The sequence below is a fragment of the Myotis brandtii genome, unplaced genomic scaffold (assembly GCF_000412655.1).
Source record: "Myotis brandtii unplaced genomic scaffold, ASM41265v1 scaffold766, whole genome shotgun sequence".
NCBI classification, from domain to species: domain Eukaryota; kingdom Metazoa; phylum Chordata; class Mammalia; order Chiroptera; family Vespertilionidae; genus Myotis; species Myotis brandtii.
In genome coordinates this window covers 82,854-92,367 of record NW_005371060.1, presented here as the reverse complement: position 1 = coordinate 92,367, position 9,514 = coordinate 82,854, and the positions used below count along the sequence as shown (strand labels likewise).

At 52.1% G+C, this 9,514-nt stretch overlaps 1 protein-coding gene across 2 annotated transcripts in view; it reads left to right on the top strand.

The window, feature by feature from the left end:
* OGDHL (oxoglutarate dehydrogenase-like) overlaps nucleotides 1-9,514 on the top strand; it is a 28,723-nt gene continuing 19,209 nt past the window's right edge. The window contains exons 1-4 of one of the 2 annotated variants that reach the window (XM_005883119.1): nucleotides 1-18; nucleotides 2,216-2,288; nucleotides 3,765-3,969; nucleotides 6,078-6,248. In XM_005883119.1, coding sequence (XP_005883181.1) covers nucleotides 3,766-3,969; nucleotides 6,078-6,248 — 375 coding nt within the window. In that variant the 5' untranslated portion in view covers nucleotides 1-18; nucleotides 2,216-2,288; nucleotide 3,765. Of the gene's footprint in view, nucleotides 19-578; nucleotides 928-2,215; nucleotides 2,289-3,764; nucleotides 3,970-6,077; nucleotides 6,249-9,514 lie in introns of those variants that run through there. The other variant, XM_005883120.1, reaches the window with a different exon arrangement.

Sequence of the window (9,514 nt, the reverse complement as noted above, 5' to 3'; positions counted from 1 at the left end):
GCGGAACCCGCCGGCCGGGTGAGCGCGGCGGCCCCTCCCTTCTGGGTCCTTTTGCCCTTTCTCCCGCCGTCTTGGGGGCGGCCCCTCTGCTCCCCGTTCCCGGGTCCTTGGGAGCTGCTGCCCGCAGTCTTACGGGGCCCCGCGGGGGAACCAGGGAGGGGGAAGGAGCGTGACCTTGGCTTCGCCCTTGGCTGATCGCGGCTCCCTAGGACTCCCAGCCCTCTGCGCAGGTCCGACCCTGCGAGTGCAGTGTTCTGCGTGCAGGAGTGACGCACTAATGGTGGGGTTTCAGGCATCAGCTGGGGTTCTCCAGCTCGAAAACTACAGACTGTCCTGTGGTCGGTGCAGGGCCTGCTACTCTTAGTCCCTTCAAGGGCCGGAACTGCGGAGCCACACTAAAATGGGGAGGGGCCCGCCTTTTGTGCTAGGCGGTCCGGTGTCGGCTTCATAGCCTCAGGATCTCGTGGTAGCAGAGGCCTTACAGACGGTTTTAACCACTGTTGTCCGTTCACAGATGGGGAAACTGAGGCCCTGAGAGAGGCAAGACTGGCCTGACGTCACAGCCAACCTGGGAAGTGATTCAACCACTCTCAGGGAGATGAGGGAGGAGGGGGATGGGTTTACTCAGAGGTCCCTGCAGGGTGCAATGGGCATTAATTAACCAGACCCCAAGGGCCCCACCTGACACCCCTCCGCTGCGGACTGCCCTGCAGCTCCTCCCCACGCTGGCCTTAGCTCACTGGAACTGGCCCATCTATTTTTGTACTTTGCCCAACTCTGGGCTTTAGCTCCGGCCCTTCATCTCTGCCAAGTAAATAAGCATACCCTGCCTTCCCACCTTGGAGTCTGCCTCCCGGGCCTTCTTTTGGGTTCAGCAAACTAGTGTTGGGGTTTATTCCTGCGAAAAGCCCACCCGGTTCTCAGAATGTGAGTGCAGGCTCTGCTGCCCAGAGTCAATGTCTGGGGGAGGGCCCTTCCCCTCTTGGGATCCTGTTAACAGATTTCTACGGAGGATGGCAGAGCAGTCCTCACCTGGGCAGTGCAGACAGGGCCTAGTGTGTGAGGGCTAGTGGTTGAGGAAGTCTGCAGTTGTGATTGTTCTGGGGCTGGGAGTGGGGATGGTACTGACCTTTTCCCTAGAGAAGAGACCTGGTACCCCCCACCCCCTATTCCAGGAGCTGCCCAGAGCAACCTGCTGGTAGTGCCCTGGGAGCTGGGCGGGGTGGGGGTGTGCAGGGGGCTGACCGACTCTGCTCCTGCTTTCACCTGTGTAGGGAGAACCCGGCAGGATGGGCAGGGGGCTCTGGCTCCAGATACTGAGGTTGGCTTTGTCCTGTCCTCCAGGGCTCCTGGGTCCTCAAGCCCTGCTGGGATGGGCAGGGGTGGCTGGCTGAATGCCCTCCTGCCAGGCGGGTGAAGGCCACAGCAGTGTCCAGTGGCTGGCCCAGACAGTTCATTGTTTGTAAAACACAGTGTTCCTGAGCCGAGCTGGCTGGGTACAGCCAGGCTTTGTCACTGTTCCCTGGAGCCGTCCCATTCCCCTGTGCTGGCAGAGTGCCCCGGGCTGCAGCCTGCGGAAAATGCGTTGTCCCAACAAAATCAGGGTTTATATCTTGACTCCACAGTGAGGAGGGTGCAGGCTCTGGAACCACACAGAGCCCTATCACTCACCAGCTTAGCCTCTCTGTGCCTCAGTTTCCCTGTTTATAAAAGGGGGCTAATCCTGGTGCCCACTTTATGAGATTGTTGAGAGGGTTAAATGGGCAGAGTGCCTGCTCCAGAATCAGTGCTTATTGTGTGCTCTTATTTTATTCCCGTGATGGATGGTCTTGGTTTGGGATGGCAGAGCTTTGTGGGTTGTTTAGATTCTCGGACATCCCAGGCCAGCAGCTCCTGGGCCAGTGGCTCCTGGGCCGGGGCAGCCTTGTGTTTGCTCAGGCCCCAGGGGGGGGTCAGAAGTAGAGCAGTGGTTGGGACCCTGGGCCTTGAGCTCTACTCTGCACTTGAAGAGGTGCTGCTCCAGGGAGAGCCAGCCCCTAGTGGCCTTCGCGTAGGGTGGCATCACTGGCTGGTGGGGCTGGGCATCTGGTCCGAAGCTTCAGGGGCTGAGCATGTGGGAAGGAAGTTTGGGGCACTTGGTGCTCAGGTTCCAGCTGATCTCACCTTCCTTCTTGCACTGGAGTATATTTTTGCTTTTTAATTTTCTTCTGTTTAGACTGACTACTGGTTGCCTGAGGAGCCCACTTTCCCTTGCTTGAGGAGACCATCTCTCCTTCTCTTTGGCTCATGTGAGTTTGGAGGGAGAGGTGGAGGAAGCAGGCTGGGAGGGCTGTACTCCGTCCTGCCTTGGGGCCTGACTTTTTGTAGAAGGGCCCAGCCTGATGGTTCTGGTGACTTGGTTAAGCTGATGGAGCAGGAGAGCACACCAGGCCAAAGGCCTATTGGCTCAGGGCCATGCTCAGGCAGGACTGGGAGCCAGTTATGCTCAGAAGGCACATTTTCGGGGCCTGAGTTGTATATGGGAGCCTGGCCCTTCCTGCTTACACTGTCCCTGGTGGGGTGGCTCTAGTGCTGGGCCCTGCTCACAGGTTGGGGTGCTCTGGGCAGAAGAGCATTAGCAAGTGTTCAGGGGAAGCTGTTCTATGTCCAGGCAGTGCTGGGCTGGGGCAGGGGAGCAGCTCTGCTCATAGTTGTGGGGGTTGGGGGACAGGAGGTCAGGGGCAGCAGGAGCCTCAGTGGGCCTTGTCCACCCTCGGCTTGCTTTGGTAGGGACCCCTGAGGCTCTTCAGGGTCGGAGGAAGCTCTTAGAACTTCTGTCCTCTGAGGGTGGAAGAAGCTCCCACTGTTACTCAGGAATTTCCCCTGGGAAAGGGCAGGTGACGTAATAGGGGTGAGATGAGCTCCAGGTACTCGTTTCTCTCCATCGGGATGGGCTTCCGGCCTTTATGACCCTCTGAGCTGTTAAATGTTTGGAGTGACATTGGTGCTGAGTATAAGCTCTGGGAAGGATACAAGAGCCAGAGAGTGGCTCCAGCTAAGATGGGCGTGGGGCCTGCTGGTCTACCCTCCACTGGTCCCATGCCCTTCCCTTCTCTGAGCCTCAGTCCTCCCTGCTGTGAAGTGGGGCAGTTCAGGCCCATGTCATTGGCCTTCTGGCCTGGGATGGTGCGCTGAGTCAGCACTGCAGTTACAGGAAGTCACTGGTGACTTTTGGTTATAATCACCAGAGATCCAGATGTGCCAGGGGCCTCCTGATATATTGCAGTGCAGTCAGACCCCTTTTTTCTGGCTTTTTACTGACCAGATATAGCACACCCTGCCCCTGGAGGACTCCCCTGCTTCAGTTCCTGGGTGGCCAGCCTCGTAGCCTACTCCTTATTGGGGGTTCTGCATGCATGTGCCTTATGCCTTTTCATGGGCTGCAGGACCTGGTCTGGGTGCTCCCTGAGGCAGGGCCTGGGTTGTACTTGTCTTTGCACCAGGCTGGGGGGACGACCGGGAGGGAGCACAGGTTGGGGTGGGTGGGCACAGCAGGACCAGGGCTCAGGGATGCTGAAAGTTGTTGGTGGATTTATTGTGCTGGGATCTCCACTGGCAGTGAACCCAGGAGGGCTGGCAGCGTTCTCCTTCTCTATATCGTCACAGCTGGCCCCAGGGCCCCCTGCCTAGTAGGACCAACAAATGCCAGATGAGTGAGAGTGGCTGCCAGAGCCCCCTTTGCCCTGGCCTGTGGTTTATGCCTCTCCCTCATTGCCTGTGTCCAGAATGAGTCAGCTGAGATTGCTGACATCCCGGCTGGGGGTACAGGCCGCGAGGCTTCTGGCCCCACATGACGTCCAGATGTCCAGCTGGCGCAGCAGGTCGTCTGGGCCACGGACCGCCTTCCCAGGCAGCAGAGATGGAGGAGGCTCCAGCTACATGGAGGAGATGTACTTCGCCTGGTTGGAAAACCCCCAGAGTGTCCACAAGGTTGGCACCCACCCTGCCCGCGGTGGGAGGGCAGCTCCTGGGGCCGGAGGGGAGTGGGGAGAAGCAACTTGCCAGCTGTGTGATCTCGGGCAGGTTTCACTGTCTTCCGGGTCCTTCGTCACCCCTGTGTGAAAGCCTTGTCCTCCTTTGGTGAGGAAATTCGCTTCCTTCCTGTTGTGGAACCAACTAGTGGGGGGTGGGCTGGCCTGGAAGTCCCGAGAATGCCCTGCTCAGCCACACCTGGCCCGAGACCTGCCCCTGCCCCTCGGTCAGGCTGGGCTGTCTGCACAGGGCCCTTTGTAATGTAGTTAAGGGTACACGTGTTTAGGTATGTATTGAGTCAACAAAATAAATACCTGTTGATGGTAAAAACAAAAAAATCAGATGACAGGTGAACCTGAAAAGTGAAGCTCCTCTTCCTTCTCTTTACTCAGACTCACATGGTCCGGAAACAAGGAGTATGACCCTAGACAGTAAGGCTCCCTCCCAGTCCATCCATCGGCTCAGCTCCCCCTCGTCAGTTTCAGTTTAGTCTTAGCTTCTTCTGTTGTCTTGCAGAGAATTTCTTCAGGTAAACCAGGGGTCCTCAAACTTTTTAAGCAGGGGGCCAGTTCACTGTCCCTCAGACCGTTGGAGGGCCGGACTATAGTTTAAAAAAAAACTATGAACAAATTGCTATGCACACTGCACATATCTTATTTTGAAGTAAAAAAAACAAAACGGGAACTAATACAATATTTGTATTTGCATGTGGCCCGCGGGCCGTAGTTTGAGGACCCCTGAGGTAAACTTATTGCAACATAATTTTAGATTTCCTCTTTGTACAAAGGTACATGCAACAGGCGCTGTTTGCTCCAGGCTTTTTTCACTTAGCATACATGTCCAAGCTCTTTCCATGTCAGTGCATCCAGAGCCTCATTCTTTTTTCCCAGCTGCATACTGTTCCATTGTATGGATGTGCCACTCCCACCCACTGACAGACATCTGGCTCTTTCCCTTTCTCTGGTTGTCACCATCAGTGCTGCAGTGTATAATCTTGAACATTTCTCCTCTTGCGTGTGTGCAGCTATCTGTTGAAGTTCCCCAAAGTGGAATTGTTGGGCCAAAGATTATTTGTCTATGTAATACTGATGGGTTTTGACAAATTGCTTCCGATAGGGCTTGTACTACCCTGTTCTCCCACAGTGTATGGGAGGAAAACCCTTTTATGTGTTCTGCTAGAACAGTGATTTTTAACCAGTGTGCTGCAAGAATTTTTAAAATGTACAGTATCTGATTAGTCAGGGGCAATGACCTCTTTTCCCTTAGATTGTCAAATAAAAAAAATGACAACAGCCAACAAAACAATCGCCATCCTATGTGAATGAATCAAAATTATATGTATTTTTTTTGTCAGATTGGCAAAAAATATATTTTTTGGCGTGCTGAAGAATTTTGGTAATTGGTTTATGTGCCATGAGATGAAGGTTGCAGATCACTGGGCTGGAACACGGAGGTGCTTGTGCATATGCATATCTGTTTTTTGCTTCTGCACAAATAGTAGCAAAGATTCTGTGAGGACTGCATAATCTTCCAGCATCTAAACGTTTCATCATTTATTTAACCAGTTTGCTGTTGCTTACCACTTGGATTGTTTTTATGTTGTCATTTTTATGAACAGTCCTGCAGGGAACATCCTGTCCATACATCTAGGCACACCTGTACAAGTACATCTGTAGAGTAAACTACCAGCAGTGGTTGCTAGCTCGAAAGCTAGATACATTGACAATGTGGAGGGCCTGCTGCCTAGTTGCCCCCTGCAAAGGCCTCCTCCGACCCACCACGTGTGTGAGAACATGTTCCCTCGGGGCTAGAAGCTCCTTTCACATCGGAAGCCTCTGGCCCACAAGTTTTAGCCCCCACCCCTCTGCCAGCCTGGGTCCCGGAGGGCTCTTGGCTCTGGGTGGAGGGCCTGGCCTGGTTTTGAGGGGTCTTCTTGGCACGGTCCTGGGAGGGCTCTGAGAGCTGTGGTGGTGAAGGACACCCAACGTTCCCAGAGCCCAAACCAGGACCACCCCACTCCTCCCAGACCCTGACCTGGCTGTTTTCTTGCTTCTACCCCTGCCCAGTCCTGGGACAGCTTCTTCCGGAAAGTCAACGAGGAAGCGTCGTGTGGCCCGCCTCAGCCACAGGCCCCCTCTGTTGTACCTGAGAGCAGGCCAGCCGCCTCAAGCCGGACCAAGACCAGCAAGCTGGTGGAGGACCACCTGGCTGTGCAGTCCCTGATTCGGGCCTACCAGGTGAGTGGCTGGGAGGGCACTGGCTGCGACGTTGGACTGGTCCTGGGGTGTGGCCAGGTGCTGAGGGAAGGGAACGCACTAAGCTCCAATGGCATCTCTTCAGAGAACCTTTCTCTAAGCCCTCTGTCTGATGGCCCTCACTCCCGCTGCTACTCGTCACATTATCAGGTCACTTACCACCCCCTGGCCTTGCTTGTGCCTACTGATTTGTTAGTTTGTGGTCTTTCTATGGAATGTTATCTGTCTCACACACCATTGTGCCCCAAGTATAGGGAAGGACTTAGTAAAAAATCCGTTTCAGTAAATGTTGAATGAAAGTTGAGTAGCCCTAGCTGGTTTGGCTCAGTGGATAGAGCGTTGGCCTGCAGACTGAAGGGTCCCAGGTTTGATTCCAGTCAAGGGCACATGCCTGGGTTGTGGGCTTGATCCCCAGTAGGGGATGTGCAGGAGGCAGCCGATCAATGATTCTCTCTCATCATTGATGTTTCTATTTCTCCCTCTCTCTTCCTCTCTGAAATAAATAAAAATATATTTAAAAAAAAGAAGAAGAAAGTTGACTAGATTGGCTTTTGTTAATGTCTATTATCTTCTCTTGAACATTCCTAGAGGGCAGGTGTCAGGATTTTGGCCGGTGACCGCAGTCTGTGAAAGAATTCACAACTGAGAGGAGAGATAGTTTAGTTTACTTTCCCTGAAGGGAAAGGGCCAGTGAGTTGCTAATCAATACAAAAGGCAAAGAACAAAAACCATACAAGGGAGGGAGGGGGATTTTCCAGCGGCTGCTGTTGCTAGGTGAAATTGAGCAGCCATCAGAGGGATTGTCTTTGTTAGTTCTGCAGGACATGGTCCGGGCAGATGTCCTAGGGAGGTGTCTTATCAGTAGTTTTTTCAAGCCTGTAACACATTCTTAGAGCAAAAGTTAGGAAGAGTTTAAAGAGGCTTATTTGAAGAGGAGGGCAGAAGGGAACTTTCTATTAACTATTCCTGGGTTGTAAAACCAGCAGGGAGGAGATGTATGTAAGAATTTAGCCTTGAGAGTAACTTGTCTTGCAGTTTGAACAGAGGAGCTGAGGAGCTAACAATCTTGGGGTTTAATTACCAGGTGCTTCTCAAACTGTGGATGGTCACAGCAAAGAAAAAGAAAGGCCTTTTCTTCCATTTTAAAGAGACTGGTATAAAGCAGGTGCTTAGTGTTTACGGAATGAATGAATGAATAGTTCAGTAAACAACTCTCCCTCTACCAGCTGCTCTGCTCTGGAGACTTAGCTCTCCCCGTGGGTCCCCAGGTTGGGCCCCTGCCCTGCCAAAGAGCCCTAATGACAGTCCATATAAACAGTCTTGACTGAACAGGACTAATTGGAGGGCTGCTCCGGGTGTTAACTGCAAAACTAGTGTTACTGTTTGGGATCTCTCTGGGAATCAGTGGCCGAATGTGTTGGCTATGAAAGTCATTTTACAGACATGCAGAAGGAAGGGCAGGGGCATCCTGGGGCCCTTGGCAGGTACTCCATGGGAGGGAGCAGCAGGCTGCTGCAGAAGCTGGCGGTGGGAGGCCCTGGCCAATGGGGATAGGGCCTTGCCTCTGAAGGAAGCACTCCGTGTGGGATGGCAGCTGCGCGCCTGTGTGCAGGAGAGGGAAGGGAAGTAGCACTGGGTTCCCAGCTGGCCTGAGGACTAATGGATTGTGGGACACCTTGGAGCAAACAGCAGTATTTGTAATTGTGGTTTTGACTGGGTGAAAGAAGCAGAACATGATCTTAACCATTGATTTTGAAAACAAAGAGCAAGGAAGTAAAACTATATTACACACAAAGTAACAGTTAGAGTGCTGCCTAAGGGCCTTTTCTTCTAGGCACAGTTTCCAGCTGTGCTTTGTTCTTTAGCCAAGACTAGTCTCTGGATTCAGGCACCTACTCTGTACCTGCCCAAGGTTGGGCCTGATGGTGAGCACCCGGGGGAGGGGCCACAAGTAGGAGTCAGAATTCTGATTTGACTCACCTGCACACAGTACTGAAAACCCCCAAACTTATTATTATGGACATTTTCAAACCTGGAAGGTAGAGAATTGTGTACCGAACCCCACACAACACAGTGCCAGCCTTGATTCACCTATTACCCACCTCTGGCTCCACCCACTGGCCACCAATTATTTTGAAGCAAATCCCAGATGTCCTATTTCCTTAACTGAACATTTCAGCATATATTTCTAGAGATAAAGGCTCTTTAAAAATTATGCCATGTTGCCCTAACCGGTTTGGCTCAGTGGCTAGAGCGTCAGCCTGCGGACTCAAGGGTCCCAGGTTCGATTCCGGTCAAGGGCATGTACCTTGGTTGCGGGCACATCCCCGGTGGGGAGTGTGCAGGAGGCAGCTGATCGATGTTTCTAACTCTCTATCCCTCTCCCTTCCTCTCTGTAAAAAATCAATAAAATATATATTTAAAAAAATTATGCCACGATAGCATTATCACACCTAAAAATAATAACAGTAATTCTTAATGCTATTGATACGTGGAATTGCAAATGGACTCTCCTTGTGGGTTCTTGTCTCACGACGTTGAAGAATAAATTCACGGACTAAAAGACTTTTAAGCAACGGTGTAGAAGTTTATTGCAAGCATATACGAACTCCCTCTGGAAGGGGGTCCCCAAAGGGAAAGAACCTGCTCGCTCTCTAAAATGGGAAAAAAACCAATCTAGTGAGCCTCTTTGTCTATGGGTTTATAAATGCTCACAGCTCTTTGTTCATTCCACTTTCTAATTGGACCCTTCCTTAATTCATGTCCCCCGTGCTTTCCTAATTGGCCACTTTCCCCCTTTCCCCTGTATGGTATCAGTTTCAAAGTTCAAAGCTCACCAGTGCCCCCTCTTCTTCTTCCCCTTCTCTTGTAACATTCCTCCATCCTCAGTGTATGTGAGATAAACAACCTGACGGCTTGGAGCGTCTCTGCCCATCACGGATGCATTCCTCTCCCATGGGCCCCCTTCCCTAACACTGCCTCCTGTCTCTAAACTCCTTCCACTATCAAATATTCAGGTGCTATTGATGTTGCCTGTTTGTCTTATGATTTCTTTCTACTGCTTCTTTGGATCAGGATCCAAATAAAGCCAGAGGTTGTGATAAGTTGATGTGGCCCTTAAGTCTCTTGTACTCTGTGGGTTCCTCACTACAGTGGGGCCTTGACTTACGAGTGTCCCGACTAACGAGTTTTTCGAGATATGAGCCGTCTCTCGGCCGATTTTTTGCTTTGAGTTGCGAGCTAAAATT